The sequence below is a fragment of the Euleptes europaea genome, chromosome 7 (genome assembly GCF_029931775.1).
Source record: "Euleptes europaea isolate rEulEur1 chromosome 7, rEulEur1.hap1, whole genome shotgun sequence".
NCBI lineage: Eukaryota > Metazoa > Chordata > Lepidosauria > Squamata > Sphaerodactylidae > Euleptes > Euleptes europaea.
This window is the reverse complement of record NC_079318.1, coordinates 80,634,970-80,656,453: the sequence shown is the minus strand read 5'-3', so window position 1 is coordinate 80,656,453 and position 21,484 is coordinate 80,634,970. Positions and strand designations below refer to the sequence as shown.

General features: G+C 47.7%; 1 protein-coding gene and 1 non-coding gene across 2 annotated transcripts; both read right to left on the bottom strand.

Moving 5' to 3' along the window:
- Positions 1-1,755: 1,755 nt before the first annotated feature.
- On the bottom strand, positions 1,756-14,048 carry CTSW (cathepsin W). Its single transcript, XM_056853777.1, has 11 exons — positions 13,950-14,048; positions 13,459-13,525; positions 12,522-12,635; positions 11,544-11,683; positions 9,162-9,258; positions 8,081-8,161; positions 4,165-4,284; positions 3,755-3,819; positions 3,494-3,584; positions 2,190-2,266; positions 1,756-1,866 (listed from the first exon to the last, which is right to left on the bottom strand). Exons 1-11 carry the CDS (start codon positions 14,046-14,048, stop codon positions 1,756-1,758), a joined length of 1,062 nt encoding a protein of 353 aa, XP_056709755.1.
- Positions 14,049-20,306: 6,258 nt separating this feature from the next.
- Positions 20,307-20,497, bottom strand: LOC130481245 (U2 spliceosomal RNA). Its single transcript, XR_008933445.1, has one exon. It is a non-coding gene; the product is annotated as a U2 spliceosomal RNA (small nuclear RNA).
- Between the last annotated feature and the right edge of the window lie 987 nt (positions 20,498-21,484).

The following is a 21,484-nucleotide window of genomic DNA, read 5'->3' as shown; positions in this document are numbered from 1 at the left end:
TGTAGGCTCCTTTCTGGAGTGGATGTACCTTTACCTCCATCTGTTCTGGGATGGGGCCCTTTAAGAGGCACTGCTGGTCCCAGGACAAGGAGGCACCCATCCTTCGCTGTGGTGAATGAAATTCCTTCCTGCTAGGAAGATGCCACCAGGGAGGTCCATCTCTGAATATGCAACTTCCTTCCCAGGCTTGGAGGTCCCTTTGACAAGGAGGCCAACGTTCTGAGTCGCCCAGTCAATCATATATTGTTCCTTGAATTGGCTCTCTGTATCCGCAGGCAGTCCGTGGAGGTGTTTGAGGCTGAGTTACCAGCCCACAGGAAATGTGTGTAAACAGGAACCTGCGAAGCCACCACACTGAGTCACTTGGTTGGCTCATCCAACCTAGTCTTGTCTCCTCTGACTGGCAGCCACTCAAACAGAAGGCTTGCCTGGTACAGACCCTTTTAACTGAACAGGCCGAGACTTAAGCCTGGGCCTTGGACATGCAAAGAACGCGCTCTACCAACTCCCAACTGGTCTTTGATCACCCCTTAAAAAATTCTATCCCAGAAGCCCTTCCTTCTAATTCCAGGTGTACAAGCAGGTGACCTGTGAGTCCCGGAGAAGGGGGAGGATAAACTGCCGTTGCCGTCCTTGCTGTTGCCGCATTATCGCATGCTCTGCCCTGACACCCAGTGAAGGTTAAGGCCGAGTCCCAGGCCAGGAGAAGCCCCACTGTCAGCTTGCCTTCTGATCGCATGGGACACAGCTTAGCAGGGTCAGTTCCAGGTTTCAGGGGGGCCTGGGCAGAGAGTGGCTGCACCTCCCTCCTCTGCCTGATGTGCCCTCCCTGCCCACCTGCCTGCGTTCTGCTCCCCCAATGCCTGCCTACCCATCCATCCTTCCCCCCCTCCCCACCCGCAAGTGTTCATTTTCCATCGCTCCTAATGCACTCATGCTGTGCTGGGCAGTGCACGTAGCTGGAAGTGTGGGTGGTGGGAGGCCTCATGACAAGCAGCTGAGTGGGCTGGGAGGGGTGGCAGTGGGCCCCACTGGAAGACATAGGCCTTTGCGGCTGCCCCACCTCAAGGTATGCTGACGCTGGCCCTGCAGCTGAGATCTTCTCTCTCCTCCCTCTGTGTACGGATGTCGCATGCTGCATTGTGGCATCAGCACCTTCACCGCTTTGAACCGCTCTGGTTCTGTTCCGTTGAGGGAGGGGGCGCAGCTATACGAGGGCCCCTTCCTGTTGATGGGTGGGCAGTCTGCCGTTTTACTTTTTCGAGTCAGTTCTTTTTGACACCTTTTGATGAACACAGAGGTGTGAATAAGCAAGTCCTATCCCCACCCACAGTTTTAACCACTCTTCATGAGGTGGTGCTAAGGTTCTACTGTCAAGACATGCTGGTTTTGCACGTATCTGGCTTGATACCTGGGGGTGGGGTGGGGACAAATTGTTCTTTCTATATCTGGCAACGCTGATTCTCCTGAAGTTAAAACATGCTGCGCTGAACATGCTGGGATAATTCTTGGATTGGCTTTGCAAAGAACGGCTGTGATTGTTGCAGCAAAAAATGCAGAGTCTATTAACATCTCAATACTAATTTTATTAAAAACAATCAGATTTGTGGTGCTGTTGTGGACATTGTGGTTAGGAAATGAGAGTGTGGGGCGTGACTTCTCAGTAACATGCCTGCTGGTAGAGAAGCTATATCTGTAGCCTGCAGAACCAGAGACGTTCCTTCACCCCCCCCCTTTTCTTACACAGTTCTGCCATTAAGGAGGGCAGGAGGCAGGCGATCTCATCCCAGCATTCTCGATAATTGCAGTCACTGGGTACTTGGCAATGCCGCAAGTGTTGGTTCCCCGGTGCAGCCGAAAATACCCCTAGGTGGGAAGAGAAAACCGTGGATTAAAACGTGCTAAGGGGGTGTCTGGTTTGAAACTGAGTATCAGGCCAAATCCCCTTGGCTTGCAAATCCTCTGCTGTGCCACCAGCCCACATTTTTCAGCCTGCACATTACTCCTCTTTCTGTCCTCCTCCCCACCCCCCGTGTCACATTTGGAAGGAGGGAGTGGTTCCCCAATATCTTCATCAGTCCCTCAGAACTCGAGGGAATGGGCCCATCCTCCTGGCAGAGAGCTCTCCCAGCTCCCAACTCTTTCTCCTTGTGCTCTCCTGATGAATAAGTAGTTGGAGGTCAGCACACCTTTTCTCCCCAGGACTCTCCCCACGAGTTCTGAATGATCCAGTATGGTCCAGACCAGGATCCACGCCTTGATTTAACTGCACAGAAGTGTAGACAACAAAGTTAGTTTGCTTTGCTAGCTCACACCAGAGGTCCTTCTAAGTCGTACCACATCTCCAGAAAGCTCCCACTGACAGTTATCAGCATTAGAGGTTAATCTGCTTCCTGTCTTGGACTGATCTATTAATTTAACCTAATCCAGGCATACATCACTGAAATCTCAGCACAGTGGAAACTTCGGGAAAAGCTATTCCATAGAGCAGGAGCAGTCACTGAAGAAAAGCTGTCAATTTAGCAGTGGTCTACTAACCCTAACCTAGCAGACAATACTCAGAGAAGCAGAGCTGTCATACACGGAGAAGTAGTCCCACCAGTTCATAGTAGCCCAGACTGTAGAAATCACTCCCTTGCATGATTTGCCCTGCTTGTCAGACTTTCAGAAGTTCATTTAGATTGTTTTCTTTAACCAAGCTGTTAAGATTAGTTTAAACCAAAGTCAATTCAATTTCTATTGATTAGCTGTATTTTCCTTCCTGTTTTCTACCATTTGTTTACTCTGAGGGGAGAATATTTAAGTTCCTTATGTATGTATTTTAAAGATTTTTTTTCTTATGATTGTAAGCCACTTTGTCAGTGGGGGAAAGGGGTGGTTCTTCAAAGCAAAGATACTTGAAATAAAAACAGAAGCTGTAAGGTCATCTAGTCCAATATTCCATTTTCTACACTGGTCAGATAGCTGCTTCCATAAGTACAGAGTATCTAGGCATCAGCCTCCCCAATTTTGTCCCTCCGCAACTGCAAGTGCCAGTGAACACGAAGGCTCTACTTAGCTATCATGTCCAATAGTTCTTAAGATCTATTATCTTCCACTGTTTTGTCTCGTCCATCTAAAACACACCTCCTAGTTGATTAGGTCAGCCTAGGGTTGCCAAACTTCAGGTACTAGCTGGAGATCTCCAGCTATTACAACTCATCTCCAGCCGACAGATGTCAGTTTACCTGGAGAAAATGGCCGCTTTGGCAATTGGACTCTGGCATTGAAGTCTCTCCCCTCCCCAAACCCTCCCCTCCTCAGGCTCCACTAGAAAAACATCCAGTTATTTCCCAACCCGGTGGTCAGCCCTAAGCCTGGAGAGGCTCCCGTCCTTCTTTCCCACTCCTCACTCAGTGCTAAAAGCACTGCCCTGGGCCTTAGGCCCCTGTGTCCACTGCTGATGGATGGCATTTGCCCTGCCTTGCCCCAGATCCATCAATGAAAGCCTCACCTTCACCATAGCCCACAATGAGCACAGCATGGTTCACTTGTTTGGGGCTGCAAGCCTGAGAAGGTCTCCGTATAATGCCTTTTTGGTAGTGCTGGTGGAAAAGAGGGAGAACACAAACTACAGTGGGTACTTATTAGGAAGGAATAGGAGGAGTTCTGGAGGGAGGGGCAGTTTTCTGTCCCGGAGGGGGCATAGGCCAAGGAGAGTGTGGAAGAGGAGATGAAGTGGCAGGTTTCTGTCCTCCATCACATACCTACCTACCTGAAGTGATCTGGCATTGAGGACAGCTGTTACTGGACCTCTGGAAGCAACAACATGGGCTACATCTGGGGAACAACAAGGAAAAAGATGTCCAGGTTAGCGCTGGGATACAGAGAGGGGAGGCCAGACCTTAATTCTGAGCCTTGTTCCTGCCCCAGAATGTGATCTCTGCCCCCATGTCAAGTCCCAGTCTTGGCACATGTGAAATTATGATAATTAATACCTCTGAACATGTGCCAAATGGCTTTCCCCCATTGCCAAGTCACCTCGACTAGTCTCTGTGTGGCCAATGCATTGTTTGAAGCCAGGGGGGAACAGTGCAGACAGACAAAGTTCAAAGTGCCAGAAGTTACATTTTGGGTTACAGAGTTTGTCTGCAAGTGTACATATTCCAATGCAGAAATCCTTACACTTCTCATCCCTGGGCAGGAATTCATAATCCTGGATCCAGGCAACTGGTTTTCCTCGGTCCTTTCTGCACCGCTGCTGTTTGTCCACGTAAGGGTAGCGTTCATCTTTTGTCAGTCCACCTGGGGAAAAAAACATGGGCTAGCAGGTGGGGAAAGAGTTCTTTCTTCATCCCATTTATCAGGGCTTGTATCCACAATAGGATAGACTCAAGCCCCCCAACTGTGCAACTTTGACAACCAACCAAGCATTTGAATTCAGGTCTTCTTGGTCCAAGTGCAACACTAATAACACACCCATAGAGGATAACAAAATTCAGTTTACACAAAAACAAATCTTGTTCACTTGAGATATACTGTTGCTAATATATTATTGCCTGATATATTGTTACAGCTAGGGCTGGGAGGTTTCCCTAACAAGGGGCCTCTGGTATTTGAACCACAAGTCTCTTGTTCTCAAGGGCTGGGCTTGGAGACCTTAGTCAAAGTGCATCCACAGGTGGGGCCTAGAATAGGGTTGCCAACTCCAGGTTGGGAAATACCTGGACATTTTGGGGGTGGAGCCTGAGGAGGGTGGGGTTTGGAGAGGGGAGGGACTTCAATGCCATAGAGTTCCAATTGCCAAAGTGGCCATTTTCTCCAGGGGAACTGATCTCTATCGGCTGGAGATCAGTTGTAATAGTGGGAGATCTCCAGCTAGTACCTGGAGGTTGGCAACCCTAGCCTAGAAGTGTACTGGACAATCTAATTGGCAGGCAGTACAAAGTCTTGGGATCAGCTCGCCCTGGCCTTCTCCTCTTCCCTGCTTAATAGGCTTGTGATGTGCTGTCTGCCCCGAGGCCTCCCTAATCATGAAGCAGGACACCACCAGTGGATGAAGAGGCCTAACGAGTGGGTGACCAGATTCCAGAAGGGGCTGGAAGCCTACCAGTGCAAAGGGTCCCTTTTTCATAGGGTTGCCAGGTCCCTCTTCACCACTGGCAGGAGGTTTTTGAGGCGGAGCCTGAAGAGGGTAGGGTTTGGGGAGGGGAGGGACTTCCCTTGGGGAAGGAAGAGTCAACGTGGTGTAGTGGTTAAGAGTGGTGGTTTGGAGTGGTGGAGTCTGATCTGGTGAACTGGATTTGTTTCCCCACTCCTCCACATGAAGCCGGCTGGGTGACCTTGGGCAAGTCACACTCTCTCAGCCTTACCCACCTCACAGGGTGTTTGTTGTGGGGAGGGGAGGGAAAGGGAATAATAGAATCAGAGTTGGAAGGGACCACTGAAATGCCTATAAACTTCATTTATGGGAAAAACATATATTCTTTTACATGTAGGTTTATGAGGTGCTACGCTCAGGTATAGAGCATAGCATCAAACACATATATATTTTGCACACACATGGAAGCTTTGGGAACGTTGGCATCCACAACTATAGAAAGCCAACAGATTACATACTTGCCTGGTATGAGCTTTCCCCAGTAGAGAAAAACAGTGTCTTACCTTCACTGTTAGGAATGTGGATCACAAGACCAAGTGCTTGCTTAGAGACAGCCTCGGGCGATATCTATAGGCTATTCTAATGAGATATTGGAGTAGACACCCAACGTGCATTGAATCTACACAATAGTAACGCCCCTGACCAGAAGTGATAAAGGTTTTTGCAATCCTTTGTTCAGGTGTGTAAATTGTCCTGCGCTCTGGGCAGTTTAGGCCTAATAAACAACTGCTTTAAACTTTCAACCTCCTATTTGTCATTGGGAATTAATACAATAACGCAGGCACATCACCACCAGGGTTATCTAGTCCATTGTAAGCAGGTTTGAGTCTCCCTTAAGTGGTAGAGAAAATCGGCATATAAAAACTAACTCTTCTTCTTCTTCAATGCCATAGAGTCCAATTGCCAAAGTAGCAATTTTCTCCAGGTAAACTGATCTCTATCATAGAATCAAAGAATCACAGAGTTGGAAAGGACCACCAGGGTCATCTCGTCCAACCCTCTGCACAATGCAGGACATTACAATTACCTCCCCCACACACCCCCAGTGACCTCCATGTCCAGAAGATGGCCAAGATGCCCTCCCTCTCATGATCTGCCTAAGGTAATAGTATCAGCATTGCTGACAGATGGCCATCTAGCCTCTGCTTAAAAACCTCCAGGGAAGGAGAGCTCACGACCTCCCAAGGAAGCCTGTTCCACTGAGGAACCGCTCTAACTGTTAGAAAATTCTTCCTAATGTCTATATGGAAACTCTTTTGATTTAATTTCAACCCATTGGTTCTGGTCCGACTTTCTGGGGCAACAGAAAACAACTCGGCTGGATATCAGTTGTAACAGCAGGAGATCTTCAGCTAGTACCTGGAAGTTGGCAACCCTACTTTTCCATAAACCCGTGAGATTTGGGCTGAGGAAAAACTTTCTCCAGATCAGAATGGCCATGTGGTTGCCAAGGCAGTGTAGGGGTGAGAGAGTGTCAGGGGTCAGCTACTCCCATCACTGCACCATATTTATTTAGTTCTTTATTGATATGGCACCTACTGGATTTCAGAGTGTATAGGTTTATGATGTTTTAAAATTTTATATTATATTTTATTAGGGTTGCAAGCTCCAGGCTGAGAAATACCTGGAGATTTTGGGGGTGGAGCCTGAGGAGGGCAGAGATTGGAGAGGGGGAAAAAGTGCGTCTTATGGAGCGAAAAATACGGTAATTTCCTTAGGGATTTCACTACCATATATCAGTACGCCACCTAGAGGTTGGCAACCCTACTGCCAGCTTCAGGTTGGGGAAACTCCTGGGGATTTGGAGTGGAGCCTGGGGAGTACAGAGACCTCAGTGGGATACAATGCCATACAGCAGGGGTGGGGAACCTTTTTCCTGCCAAGGGCCATTTGCACATTTATGACATCATTCAGGGGACATACCAGGTGTAGATCTCCGGGTGGGGGGAGAGGCTAGGGTTGCCAGGTCTCCAGCCACCACCTGGAGGTTGGCAACGCCAGGGGAGGCCACACAGGGAAGGCCTGAAGGGTGCCCCGTTCCCCTCCTCCCAGGCGGGAGGGCAGCCAGCGGTGGACCCGAGCAAACGAGGTGCCAGAGGGGCGCAGCCCACAGTCGATCAGCAAGGGAGGAAGGAAAACAGAGAAAGAAGAAAAGGGAGGGAGGGAGAAAGAGAGAGAAAGGGAGAAAGAAATGGAGAGAGAGGGAGAAAGAAAGAAAAGGACAGAGGGAGACAAAGAAAGAGACAGAAAAAGATGGAGAAAGAGAGGGAGAGAAAGGAGAAAGAGTGACAGAAAAAGAGGAAGAAAAGAGAAAAAAGCCTTCTCGCCCCCCCCCCCCCACACACACACTGCGTATGCTGGCTCCGCGTGACCGGGCCCCAGCCTCCCCGCCTCCCTCGCCCCCCCATGGTGGCGCAGGGAGCCCCGTGCGACTGGGCCCCAGTCTCCATGCCCTCCCCCCCAGAGTCCACAAAAGCCCCCCCAAAGCCCAATCAGCTCCCGCATGCATGCTCTGCTGCCGGGAGCCGCCAGTCTCTTTCCCCCCTCCCTCTCGCTGCTCAACAGCTCACAGTCGGCGAGAGGAGGTCCAAAGGGCGCCACAGTGCCGCTGTAAGCTGTCTCCCCTGGAACACCCTTGGGGAGGGCCGCCCTGCGCCCCGCCTCCTCAGCAGGGCCCCGGAGCTCCCGAGGGCCACAAAAAGTGTCCTCGGGGGCCGCATTTGGCCCCAGGGCTTGAGGTTCCCCATCCCTGGCATAGAGTTTCACCCCTCCAAAGCATCCATTTTCTCCAGGGGAACTGATCTCCAGCTACCACCTGGAGGTTGGCAACCCTAATTTTTATATTGATTGTTTATCCTTGTTGGTAGTTGTCCTGAGCCTGACAGCAGTCAGGAACAGGCAGGATACAAATCTAATAAAACAAAATACAAGGGAACATACTGTGATTGAGGACCACCTGGAAGGCGTCCCACACATAACCCCCCTCACAGCCATGTCCACATCTCGTGCAATCGACAACCTCTGGAAAGAGAAAGCAACATCAGCAAGGTTAAAAAGGTCTCACATTTAGCCAGGGAAATATGAGGGTAAGAGTGATCAACCTTAGTCCCTTTCTCTTCCCCCCACCCCACCCAGTTTGAGCCAAGTTGATCCAGGCTAGCCCAAAAATATGAGTCTTTTTAAAAATGGTTAGCAGAAACAACCCTACATTGAAACTGATCATTGACAAAACAGGCTTAATGCAGAATCGACATTTTAACACGTTTGAAATCCAGGTGGATTTTCAGTGTATGAAATTTTCAGTTTTCAAACTTGTAACATTCAATCCACTTTGAAGGGTTTTTTTTATGAGTCTCATTGTTGGGGGAAAAAGTTAGGGTAACCATTTCAAGAATGAACTTGTCAAATACAATCATTTCCACTCTAAAACCCTCAGCAGTTATCTGTCACCAGGAATGACGTATAACTAATCCCACTCAAACAAATAGGAGGTAGGCTAATTTGCAAATCTTTCTTTTTATAGAACCGTAGAGCCAAGCAGAGAAATAGATACTGTTCTATATTCTTTGTATATGTGTGTAAATGCAGCAGAGGGCAATGAGGTCACCCTTCTCTAGCAGGAAAAATCCCTTGTAGAAATAAATTAATGCCCTGAAAACACTTCCCTCGCATCCCTCCTTCCTGGAATTTGTCTAGCTAATTCAGTTTGCTTTTGCTGCATACTGTGGCAATGAGTTACAATGATTAACGATGCACAAAATCACAGGATAATTCTGTAAGTCAGAGGTGTTGGCGAGGACTCAAATCCATCTGATCTGTGGAAAGGAGAGTAACTCTGTTTACTCATAGCTTTCATGACAGAGGCTCATGGCAAATGGCTGAGTGTAGAGGTTTTGCATACGTTTAGGGACACTCATCCTTCCTATGATGAAGGCTGGCACCCTGGCAGTTGGAAACAGATTTTAGAGCCAATCATATGGCAGCTCCAGTGCTCAGCCCTTTCTTCTGATACCCGACATACCTTGTACAGAGAGGTTTCGCGGCGAATGGAAATGAATGTTCCACAAGGCCTCAATGTTGGATACAGCAGCAAAAGCCCAGCATGACCCGCAATTCTTCTGGGAAGGGAGGAAAAAAAGATTAAAGCACAAGGAGGTTGCAAAACATTGTTTTCTTCTTTGATGAATGGGAACGAAAAGACTGGTAATTCATTCATAGAAGCACATCTTACATACTGAACACATGAAGCTGCCTTATACAGAATCAGACCCTTGGTCCATCAAAGTCAGTATTGTCTACTCTGACCGGCAGTGGCTCTCCAGGGTCTCAGGCAGGGGTCTTTCACATCACCTACTTGCCTAGCCCCTTTAACTGGAGATGCCAGGGATTGAACCTGGGACCTTCTGCATGCCAAGCAGAGGCTCTACCACTGAGCCACAGCCCTTCCTCCTACTGATAAATTAATGAAGCTAGTAAGTGTATTTAGCCATAATTCAAGCCAGTATAGCTGATGAATTTTCCAAGCATTGCCTCCATTAGCTGAGCAAAGGGGGAAATTCTGGAAATATTCATGACTTTTGTGATGTCTTCAACAAAGTTGCATCAGTCTAGATATTGCCACCTAGTGTGATAAAGATCTCTGCCTTCTTGGAGCTATTTCTTCTCCTAGGGTCTCTCACCTTCCTATTTTTTTAAGCAGGTTTGCAAACTGATACTCTCGCTTCCCTTTGTTAACCCGGCTTTGGTCTTTATCAATTAGTTGGAGTTGGGTCCTAACCCAGACATCTCTTTATTTCAAGCAATTATTTGGTAAAAGTTCTCTCACATTTAAGGCTTAAAAATAAGTGGTTTTCTTTTCATGAGTTTGCTCTTTTTACTTTAAGATAGCCAAGTCTTCCAGAGTAGCCAGTCACGGGGGGAAAGCTTCCAGGGTAGCTAATCTGGGATAAATTCTACAGTTTTGTGCCTTCAAACATCTAAACATTTATCAGAACTGTCAGCCATATTCTTGAACCACAAGAAAAGGCAGAGTATAAATAGCAGTAGCAGGATGGATCTCCATTGGCTGGCAATGAAAACAAGCCTTTAATCTATCAGGTATCACCTCTCTTTATGGCTCTGTTCTTGTGCCTTTAGCAACAAGGTATGAGAAGGAAATTTAGCAGATGGTGCTTCTATTTATTTAAAAAAAATTGCTTCATTTATAGTCCAACTTTCTCACTGAGACCAAAAGTGGATTACAAAATATAGAAAGCAATTCAATCAGAATGCATGAAATATCCAATAAGCAATGCAATAGGACTAGGATTACAGAATTAGAAAACAATGCAAGCAAAACAAACCAAAAAATCATGCCATAATGAAGAGTGGGTTACAAAACCAAAAGAGAATACCCTAAAAACAAGGTGGTGGAACATTACAATGTACAAGGTACATTACAATGAACAAGGCAATGAATAGGACTACAGTCCTATTCTCTTATACAATTTATCTCCTGTGCTATTCCATTATAGAAGAAAAAGAAGAAGAGTTGGGTTTTTTATGCCGACTTTCTCTACCACTTAAGGAAGAATCAAACCAGCTTACAATCACCTTCCCACAACAGATACCCTGTGAGGCAGGTGGGGCTGAGAGAGCTCTAAGAGAACTGTGACTAGCCCAAGGCCACCCTTGTTTACTATGAGTTTAATCCCTTTATAAAAACGGCAACCTAAAAATTTCAGTTTTGCACATTTTGCTGGATGCAAGAAGTGTGGGGAGCCTTCCTGAACTCTTCAAGCAGGCTATTCCACAAAGTGGGGGACCACAATGGTTGCCAAGGGCTCGGTTCCTGCCTTGTGGAGGTTGGGAAAGCTCCCACCCTCTTGGCTTCCCACAACCTATGCAAAACTGAACTATTCAAGAAAGCTTTTCTGTACAGGTAATTGGGCTGTCCTGCACAGAATGGACTTACAAACTTGCTTAGGTAAATGATTAGGGACTGGGGTCTATACTGCTGTGTATAGCTTATTGTTAGTAGGATCCTATTTATGTAATTTATGTTCTGCTTAATGTGTCATCTGAATAATTATGCTATGTTTCAGTTCTTTCTGGTGGTTCCAGACTTCTAAAATCCTAATACATTGGTTACTGAATGTCCCATTTTTGTGATTGTACTGACTCACTATGTGTAATACGTCTTGACCTTTGTGAGAAAGGCAAACTATAAATAACATAAATAAAAATTAAAATAAATAATAAACAGCTACCCCTGAATCCCCCCTCCAAGAGACAGTGGCTCCAGCATTAAAGCCATCACCAGGGGGTGATGGGTGACTCTTCCCTTCTATTGTTCATTACACATGGATACCCCACTTTGATTTGCATCCCATAATGGTTTCCATCACACAATAAATCCCTTTACCTGTTTTTTTACCGCTGTGATGGCTCCAAGTTTTCTCCAGTCACAGGAATTTGCATTCTTCTTGAGGGGTTTCCTTGGCTGATTCAATGTGGGGGGGTAAGAAGGGTGAGGAATCCCAAACATCTTCTCAAATTCACTTTCTGGGGGAGAAGGAAAAAAAGTTGACAGCTCAAGTTTAAACTAGAAAAGAAGGCAAATTTATTTTAAAGCTTGGGTAGAATTCTCTGGATGGTGGAGGCTATGGAGACTTGGCCTTCTTTGGAAAGGGCTTAAACAACATCTGGTGATAAGGCTGTATATTGGGGGGGGGGGCAGGGCTTTAATGACTGAATGCCTGGCAGAAATTTAACAGGTGCAGTTTCCTCAAGTGCAGTAATGAAGAAAACTTCACCTATTGACTGTTTGCCTGCCCAGTTGCCATAGCAGCAATTCTGATAACTTTTCTAACACAACATTACCAAAAGCTCAGAGTCATTTCACTGATTTAAAAAAAAAATTGTCTGGCAGCGTTTCAAGGTAGCCAGCTGGTCTCTAATCTTGGTCAGATTATGCTTCATGTTATAGGCCAGGGCAGGAACTAAAGAACTTTTACCTCACTTGTGTGTTAGGTGATCCAGCAGAGGGTTGTGGTGCTAGCTATGCTAATGGGACTTGCCGCTAGGAGGATATCTAGCCACAGAAGACCACTGCGATGGCCAATCTGGCTAAGGGGCAAAGCCCAGTTTCTGCCTCCAGTAAGAGGAAGATGTCCCACACCAGGACAGCCAGCAAAGCCAAATGCCCCCTCCTCCTCCCATCAATTAATACGATGCCCATGTTCATTTCCCTAGGGCTGGGCAAAGAGAGCGTCCTAAATTCTAAGCCCTAGCCTTGGGCCTGTTCTCTCTGCTATCTGCTACCTTTGATAAACATCCAACATCCACAGCCGGAGGCTTCATTCCAAGGCCCTCCATGAGCCTGACTGTCCCCCCCCCTTACCTGTCAGGTCACTGAGCCAAGTAACCCCATATTGGGCCGTCCCCAACTCTGAGGCCTGTAATTCACAGCTCACTTTCAGGTTTTGCATGAAGACTTTGAAGCGATGGTCTCTCTCTGAAGTGTAAAATGACAGATTCAGCAGACAGACAGGATCCTTCCCTTTAAGTTTTGTTTGTTCATCACACATTTTAAGTCAGATTTCGGCTGAGAATCATACCCCGTGAACTTTGTTCTAAGACCAACCCTATGTATTGGCTCTTTTTGGGCTACATTTATGGATGCTGGCCTCTGGGTGGGACCTGGGGACTCCCCCAGAATTACAGCTCATCTCCAGACTACAGAGATCGGTTCCCCTGGAGAAAACGGATGTTTTGGAGGGTGGACTCTATGGCATTGAACCCCACAGAGGTCCGTGTCCTCCTCAGTCTCCATCTTGAAATCTCCAGGAGATTCCCAACCTGAAGCTGGCAACCCTACCCCACCCCCCACATCCCACACCAGTGGCCAGGGACTATCTGGCAACCCTAGCTATATTTCAAGGCACCAAGGACAGCTTTTCTAGCTCCCCCCCCCCCCATGCTCAGGGAGGGAAACACAGAGGAAACTTGGATTACAATGTAATCTTTGTCCTAAAACTTGCTAAATAACTGTGGACCAGTCCCTCAACGTCCGATCCCACATCCATAAAATGGGAATAACCAAGAATTACCTCACGGGATGCCTGTGAAGGTTAGCTATCAAGAACTGCCAAATCTGGGGAGTGAGTGAATACCACCCTGAGCCTGGCATTGCCAGGGGACAGCGGGATATAAATAAAAGAATTTCTGCCTGCCAGCCCCCTCCCGAGAAATAGGAGACCGGTAAGAAAACATAACCTGAGTCACCTCCCCTCCCAACCAGAGATCCTGCAGATAGCAAAGGAGGCTAGAGCCCTTACCTTCTTGACTCCAGTAGGTTTTGTTGAACCGTGTCATAAAATCCTGGAAAATCGGGGTTATCTGGGTCTGAGACAGAAAGGGGGGGGAGTTGAGTGGAGGGTTTAATTCCCCAACCATTATTTATTTAAAATATTTGTAATGTTTATTATTCATCGGCTACCCACCCCTATTCTGGCCTCAGTGCCTTATCTCTGACCTCCCTGTAGGCTTGCCAACTTTCCTTCTGGTTCCTGTCTTTTAACAGCCGCACAAAAGGCATAAACGTAGCAGAGGCTTCTCTTTCTGATATGGCTGTACAGCTGCACGGGGGTGGGGGGGAATTCTGCCTGTTGAATTTCTCTCCATAAAGCAACAGTGAAAGGCACAGGAGCCCCATCAGAGAAAAGAAAGGTATCACACAGACTTATTTGCAAAAAGCTCCTGCCTGCTTCTGTTCATCCTTGCTTTCTTGGCACACCCCCCTTGCCACCCCTCCCTTCAGTCTCCTCACCAAGTTCAGGTCTGGGGGCAGGAAGGGATGGTCGGGATCGGGGCCAGAGTCCCATAACCCCCACAGCATCAGGCAAGCACGCAGGCTGGCGAACCACATCGCAGGGGTCGCTCGTTTCCACTGTGGAACTGCCAGCCTGTAACCACCAGCAAAAGTGCTTATAGGGGGGTTTGGTGGGGGAGGCATCCGGTGGGGAAACCACTGAGGCAGGAAGAGGAGGAGGGCTGGTACTTTGGAAGTTATAGTCAAATTGTGTGTGTGTGTGTGTGTGGGAGGGGGGAGAACGGCAGGGCTTATGTTGATCTTTGGGATCTGCGCTACAATAGCAGAGTGCCTCTGAGCACGTGCAGAATGCATTCGGGTACCACCATCATTGCCTTGCATTTGGAATTAAAGACCCTTCAGATTAAATGGTAGCCACAAATCTCTGCACCTCTCCCTTTTAAAAGAAAATTAAGCCCTGTACATCATGTCCTGTATATCATATGAGAAGGCAAGTGTCACTGGAAAAGACCGTCATGCTAGGAAAAGCTGAGGGCAGCAGGAAAAGAGGAAGACCCAACAAGAGATGGATTGACTCAATAAAGGAAGCCACAGCCCTCAATTTGCAAGACCTGAGCAAGGCTGTCAAAGATAGGACATTCTGGAGGACTTTGATTCATAGGGTCGCCATGAGTCGGGAGTGACTTGAGGGGACTTAACACACACACACACACACACACACACACACACACACACACAGGTCTGGCAAATTAACCCCACTGACATTCTGCGTTTAGGGTTGCCAGCAACTTGACGGCACTTAACACACACACATCATGTCCATTTACTATAAATGACATCTGTGGTTTTATAATCTTCCCTTCTAGGACTGCCATTGCAAAATCCCTCTGTACACCAGCCATGTGCTCAGCTATCTGCATCCCTTCTCTCTCCCCACCAGTGCCTGGTTGCAACCCCCAGGCCTATCCCACAATGAACAGTGTCTTGCCAATGTTCCTTTGCTTTTCTCTAGTTGGCCTTGAGCTGTGTTTGGCTTTTTTTTTTTTTTTTTTTTTTTTTTTTTTTTTTTTTTTTTTTAGATCGGTGTTTTTCTCTCTGCTTCTTGCTTTTTGCACATTGATGTCTGCTGGTCTGAATAGGGAGGGAAAGAAGGCCTCCTTCTCCCCCCTTCAACATCTGGGATTAAACAGGCCAGAAATTATACTAGAGTCTACTTGGAAAATTATTACTACTACTACTTTGCACTTACTCACTTCAGAATGTTCCATGCTGGGAAATACCTGGAGATTGTGGGGATGGAGCCTGAGGAGGGTGGGGTTTGGGGAGGGGAGAGACTTCACTGGGGTATAATGCTATATAGTTTGCCTTCCAAAGCAGCCATTTCTCCAGGAGAACTGGCCTCTGCTGCCTGAAGAACAGTTATAATAGCGGGAGACCTCCAGCTGCCACCTGGAGGCTGACAACCCTACTGAAAAGTAAGCCAGCACTACCATCCTCATACCAGGGTTGTGTTTGTATATGTGAGAGAGACTGGTTTAAGTAAGGCCATCTTTAGGCAGATCACAAGAGGGAGAGAAGGAAGGGATGAGCCAGTGCTTGGCTCTTATGGCTCTTTCTTATATACCAAGGGTAATTCCAATCACCACTTTGGGGTCAGGAAGGAATTTTCCTCCCAGAGATCCTGGAGTTTTTGTTGTTGTTGTTTTGCTTTCCTCTGGGCATAGAGCAGGGGTCACTGGGGGAGTGGGGGGAGACAGCTGGGATTTTCCTGCATGATGCAGGGGTTAGACTAGATGACCCTTCGTCTCCCTTCCAGCTCTGTGTTTCTATGTTTCTATCTAGGAAGACTGCGGCAGAGGTAAGATTTGAATCAGGGATATTTTGGCCTGGCACATTTAAGGACAGCTCTTTCTTTAGAAATCGACAAGTGAAGCTGTTTCCATAGCCTAGGGAAAATAAGCATGATCACTTATATTAGCCATCCGACTACTTCAGCTATCAAATATCAAGGAATCCTTTGTATTCACAATTGCCTCTGAACACATACAGAGTACTTTTCTCTTAGCAAATGCAAGCTGAGATCCAGCAAGCTTGTTTAGGTTTGCTAAGGGCTGCCTTTTTCCCCCTCTGAAGAACAGAAATGTTCTTCCTCACTTCCTCTCTGCTTACTCCAGTGCCACTTCTAAAACTGCTTTCCAAATCCCTCTCAATGTCCAAAACAATTTGCCATGAGTCTGTAGGTGGGGGCTGCTGTGCAAGCACACCCAAAAAGACCCAACTCCTGGAGTAGATTGAACTAGTGGCAGATGGTTGCATTAATTTCTCATGCAATTAAAGTGATGCTCAAAATCTTACAAACAAGACTGTTACCATATATGGATTGAGAAATGCCTGATCTTCAAGCTGGTTTCAGAAAAGGAAGAAGCACTAGAGAACATATTGCAAATGTAAGATGGTTCCTGGAGTATAAGAGAGGATTTCAGAAGAAAACCAGCTTGTGTTTCATAGATTACAACAAAGCTTTTGACTGTGTGGATCGTGAAAACCAATTTACCTAGAACTTGGATTATATCATGTACAGGTACCAGTAGCTCTGCTGCAATTTTGGTGCCATTAGCTTAAAAAAACAGCCCCTGCCCAGAAAGATTCCTCATCAGAACACTAAACTGGTATTTGGATCCCAGATAACCAGGAATATTGCTATTTTATGGCTTCCTGATATTCAGATTCCATTTTTTTTAGGTATAGATCCCTGGCTGTTGTTCCCTTCCAGTGGCTTAGGTGGGCATGCTATGTATTTGGGCACTGAGTTCCCGCCCCCCACTGGGGTTTGTGGCTCCCCTCTCCCCTGGGGACAGGGGGTAATCTACTTCCTTGTACGGTAAATACTGTGGTGGTGCAATACTGTGGTAGAAGAAAGTACCATCAAGTCACACCGACCCTGTGAAGAAAGGGGCTTCTTCTCCCCTGAGGTTTACAGGGAAACCTTTAACCATTTTTTTTCCTTGGGAAGGAGGAGGCGGCACACATGGCAAATGATTCCTGGCCCCACCCGAGCCACCTTCTTAGAAATGCAGATGGAGGTATCAGGAGACAAAGAAGTCGGTCAAGCCCGCACCCCCTTCTCCAAGCAGGTATCAAAGACTTGGGCCAATTATTCTTGGTGGTTTGCTGCGGTTTCCATGCTGTGTTGCCTCGCAGCTAATTTTTAATTATTCATGACTGCTTCGGGTTTGAGCACAAAATTCGCCTTATCCCCGTATTATCAGAAGCCTGTTTTGACGCGAGCCTGGAGTTTGCCCCGCCATTTGTGTTGCAGAGGTCCATGAAAAACTCTGGATTCGGATCACTTCTCCCCGCCCATGCCAGCAAACGTCTCCTCCCTCTCCCATGACTCCCCACCCAGGCCAACAGCGATTGGACAAGGGTGTTCCGTCTGGAACCCCGCCCCCTTTCCCACCCTTTGTGCTGCCCTGTTTCACACCAAGACTCTCCCCGGGTTGCCATCTCTTGATTTGCCTTTTGCAGGGCCCTCCATTTCACATTGGCGCCAATGATTGTTAGCAACACAAATGTCTTTAGCCTTTAGCCAACATAGTTTAAAAGAAGCACATCCTGGGGGGGGGCAGAGTGTGCCCAGTGAGCAAGGGGGGGAACCCTGCAAACTCCAGCAGCAAGCTGGGGGGGGGGGAGCGTGAAGCGGATGGACTGGAAGAGCTGGAAGCGGGCGGCGAGCCCATTAGAAGCAATGGGGGAGGTTGCACAGGGATGTACTAAAACGAATGACAGGCTAGCCCATTAGAAACAATGGGAGCGGCTGCACAGCCCATTTGAAATAATAGTAATGTAGCTAGGATCAGAGACCTTACTGGAAAATCCATGCCACATTTTCATTGCAACTCTTTTTCTATGGAGCCCAAGCAAGTCCATGGGCAATCCAGTCTCCTATTATCTTCAATGAGCTGTGCAACCAGGATGTACTCAAACGAATGACAGGCTAGCCCATTAGAAACAATAGGAGAAGCTGCACAGCCCGTTTGAAATAATAGGAGCCTGGATTGCCCATAGACTTCCATTGGCTACAAATGTCCCAGAGCTGGATTGGCAGCCCGCCAAGTGGATTGACAGCCCCTGGGACTAGCAGAAGTGTTTTAGGGCTGGATTGACAAGTGTCCCAGGCCTAGATTGACAGCTCCCCAAGTGGATTGGGGGGCTGTTAATCTAGCTCTGGGACAGTTGTGCTAGTCCCAAGGGCTGTCAATCCACTTGGACCTGGACCCCTGCCGGAGTTGCAGGAGAGTCGTTTTTGCCCGTTTGCTTTGATGTGGATCCTCAAATCTCAGTCAGAGCGTGTACATAAAATCATTGAAGGTCAGCAGCACCTGGGACCTTAGGTCATAAAGTTGGACCATCCAGCTGGCCGCCTCTCCTTCCAACAACCCAACATAGCGTATGCGGCTCTCCTTGGAGGGGAACGTACCTTCTTGCTCCCTCATGAAACCGTCCACTTGGATCAAAAAATAGGGCAGCTTTTCCCTGGAGCCATCAAAGGTTGCCCTCAAGTCCCGTCAGAAAGCTGCCAGCGGCGGCGGGGGTGAGGGGCGGAGGCTGTGATAACGGCACCAGCGGCGCTGGCAGCAGCTGCAGCGTCGTCTGAGGTGGCGCCGGCTGTGCCGGGTTAGGAGGCCTCGGGGCGTCGTCCGGAGGGTGCACCCGCCACTGCTCCTCCAACTCTTGCCACAACCCCTCAACCACAGCCCGCAAGCCCTCCACCTGCTCCGCAAGGTCCTGGTTTTGTTGTTGGAGGCGGGAGCAGTCCTCATCCCCTGCACGCCAACGCTGTGTTTGGCGCACCCCGGCGCCCCAGTACGGGGTTTCTCCTTGGCCTCTAGCACTCCCCATCCGGGGTTCGAGGTGAGAGCCTGAGAAGGGGAAGTTTCCCCAGTCCCCTTCCAGCAGCACCGACCCTGTTCCATGCCTGCGTCGGGTGGTCACATGTGTAGGATTCCACAATTTGGGAGACCCACGGGGAATTTTCGGGCAGACGTCTGGTTGCTCCAGTAGCAGCTCCTCGAGCGGACCGTCTCTACCCCGTCAGGCTTCTCCCCGTCCATGATTGGTTTAGCCGGGATGGTTCCGCCAGGACGAGGCTCTTCCTCGACCGGCTTCCGAGACTTTTCCTCGTCACTCATGGTTACAGGAAAAGGATTGCCTGCTTAATATCAAGCTCAGGTGTCCGCCTCTTGATCTATGCAAAGGACTCACTCAGACAGGTGTGGTCTGAAGTAAAAACGCTTTATTCAAAGACAAGCAGGCTAAGACTAAAGACATGACAGCTCACAGGTGCAGCAAAGCATGCAATACTTTTCTAGGAAAGTTACTAGACTAAAAGCACTTCTTCTTGCCAGGTTGCCAGGCAACCCGAAGATAAGGATTCTCACGGCTGAAGACTCAACACAGCCCAGGTGCTTGGCTGGTCTAAACAGAAAGCACAAACACTAAAAAATCCCTGGGAAGTGAGCATAGGCCAAAGCTCTGACAGCAACCCTAGTTCCACCACAGACCCTACAGGGTTTTTAAGGCAAGAGATGTTCGGAGATGATTTGCCATTGGCTGCCTCTGCTTGAGAGACTTGTGAGTAGGACTGTGCATACTGGTAAACCTGAACTGAAAATAAACCCAAAGAAAGGCATTTCAGCTTTATTCAGGTTTATTTTGGGCTAAATACTAAAACAATCAAGCCTAAGCCAGATAGCCAATTGCTAAAAAAGTCGAAGAGGTATTCAGCTTTTTCAGCTTTCCCAAGGCTTTTCTCTGTGGGAATTTTTAAGGAGCTTGGGGGGGGGCATTTTTTGAGGTAGAGTTACCAAATTTTCAGGGTAGCTGCAAGGGACTCCCCTTCCCCAAACCCTGAGGTTTGGTAAAGTTTGGGACAGGGGGTCTGATCCATCAAAGTAGTTTAACATCCAGTCGACCCAGGATGAGCCATCATGAAGACAGTTTTACTTTTATCTGAAGAAGTAAGCTGTGGCTCACGAAAGCTCATACCCTGCCAGAAATTATGTTAGTCTTTAAGGTGCTACTGGACTCTTTTTTCTCCTGAAAATTTGGTAACTCTACCTCAAAAAATACCCCCACAGGAACTTTGGAAAAGCATCCCATAGCCTATAATGGACCCAATTTCAGGAAACTCCTGGTGGTTTGGGTTTTCAGATTTCAGGCTTCCCGGGAAAAAAAAGCCTTAGTTGTGAGAAACGAAAGGAACAAAAAGAATGACAACATGAAGAAAAAGTAGGACCACTTTTTTAGAGAAAAATTTCAATCTGTTTTTTAACCAGAAATATTCTCCCCAAGGGGAGGTGCACCGTTCCTGGAGGTACTGCAATACCAGGTCGATGCGTGGAGTGGACGGAGCAAGCCCCTATTCCATCTCCCAGTTCCAAAAATCCATTTAATATATAGTCCTCAGATAGAGGACGTATCAGATATTAAACTGATAAGAACAGATACTACACTTGATCTTAGCCAAAAGGCCGAGAAGCGATAAAGGAACTTGCTGGGAAAAGTGGCTTCTGATCTTTCTGAGGCACTTTGGGGGCTAAGAGACCAACGCCAAAGCCTGATGTCCCCAACACTGCAGCCAGCCCAGCTGGGGACACAAGACTTCCCATCACAACCCGACATTGCTGCTCTTTCTACCTGCCACATAATAAGCCTCCTGAAAGACAGTTTGATGTCATAATTGATAGATTCTCTCTGCTTTGTCGCTTTCATGATTTTGGCTGCCAGGACTCCGACAGACACTGGCTGACGATCTGCATACTTCCACCTCCTTTCCCATGATGCCCTGCAGTTCTGTTAACCATTTACATGCACTGCTGACGCCCAGACCTTTCCGTTTCTGCATTCTTGTGTCTTCTTTTCCAACTCTGAGAACGATCGAGCAGAACGTTTCACAGTATTAAGAAAGGATTCGGGAGAAAAGCCACAAGGGGGAAAGTATCATATGCCAATGCATTTGTTAATTAACGAGAACTGTTATGCAGCACAACTGTTGTGTGGTCAGACACACGTCACACCTCCTCCTCCAGACTCATATTTTGTTCCTCTTCCTTTTATTTCTTTGGTGCTTTCTCTTTCACTGGCCATCCATCACTTTCCACAATCCAAATCTTATGCTTCTCAACTGGTCTTCAGCACTAGAGAGCAGCCACAGACTTCCCAAGAAGGAATCAATCTAACTTTTTTTTTAAGCAGAACAATGAGTTTAAAGTAAAACTGTGTAGAGCAAAGGTCCCAGTTATGAACTGTGGTGCATGAAATTAGTGCTGCCCACCCGTGCACTCGCCGGCTGGAAGGACGAGTCAAAAAAGCAGCCTCAGAAAAAGCACACACACGCTGCCTGGCTGGAGCTGAAATTGATAAGGATTGGAGAGACGCACAGAAGCCTCCCCAGCCAAGCATGACTGCACAGCAGCAAGGCAGAAGGGAATCCATGTTCCTTCTGTGGTTCACCTTCCTCAAGGATCAGC

Coding starts and splice junctions, on each gene's coding strand:
- CTSW (XM_056853777.1), bottom strand. CDS start 14,048: ATGTGGTTCGCCAGCCTGCGTGCTTGCCTGATGCTGTGGGGGTTATGG. Junction 8,162..9,161: donor GCGAAACCTCTCTGTACAAG/GTATGTCGGGTA, acceptor TTCTCTTTCCAG/AGGTTGTCGATTGCACGAGA. Junction 3,820..4,164: donor CCTGCCCAGGGATGAGAAGT/GTAAGGATTTCT, acceptor GTTGTTCCCCAG/ATGTAGCCCATGTTGTTGCT.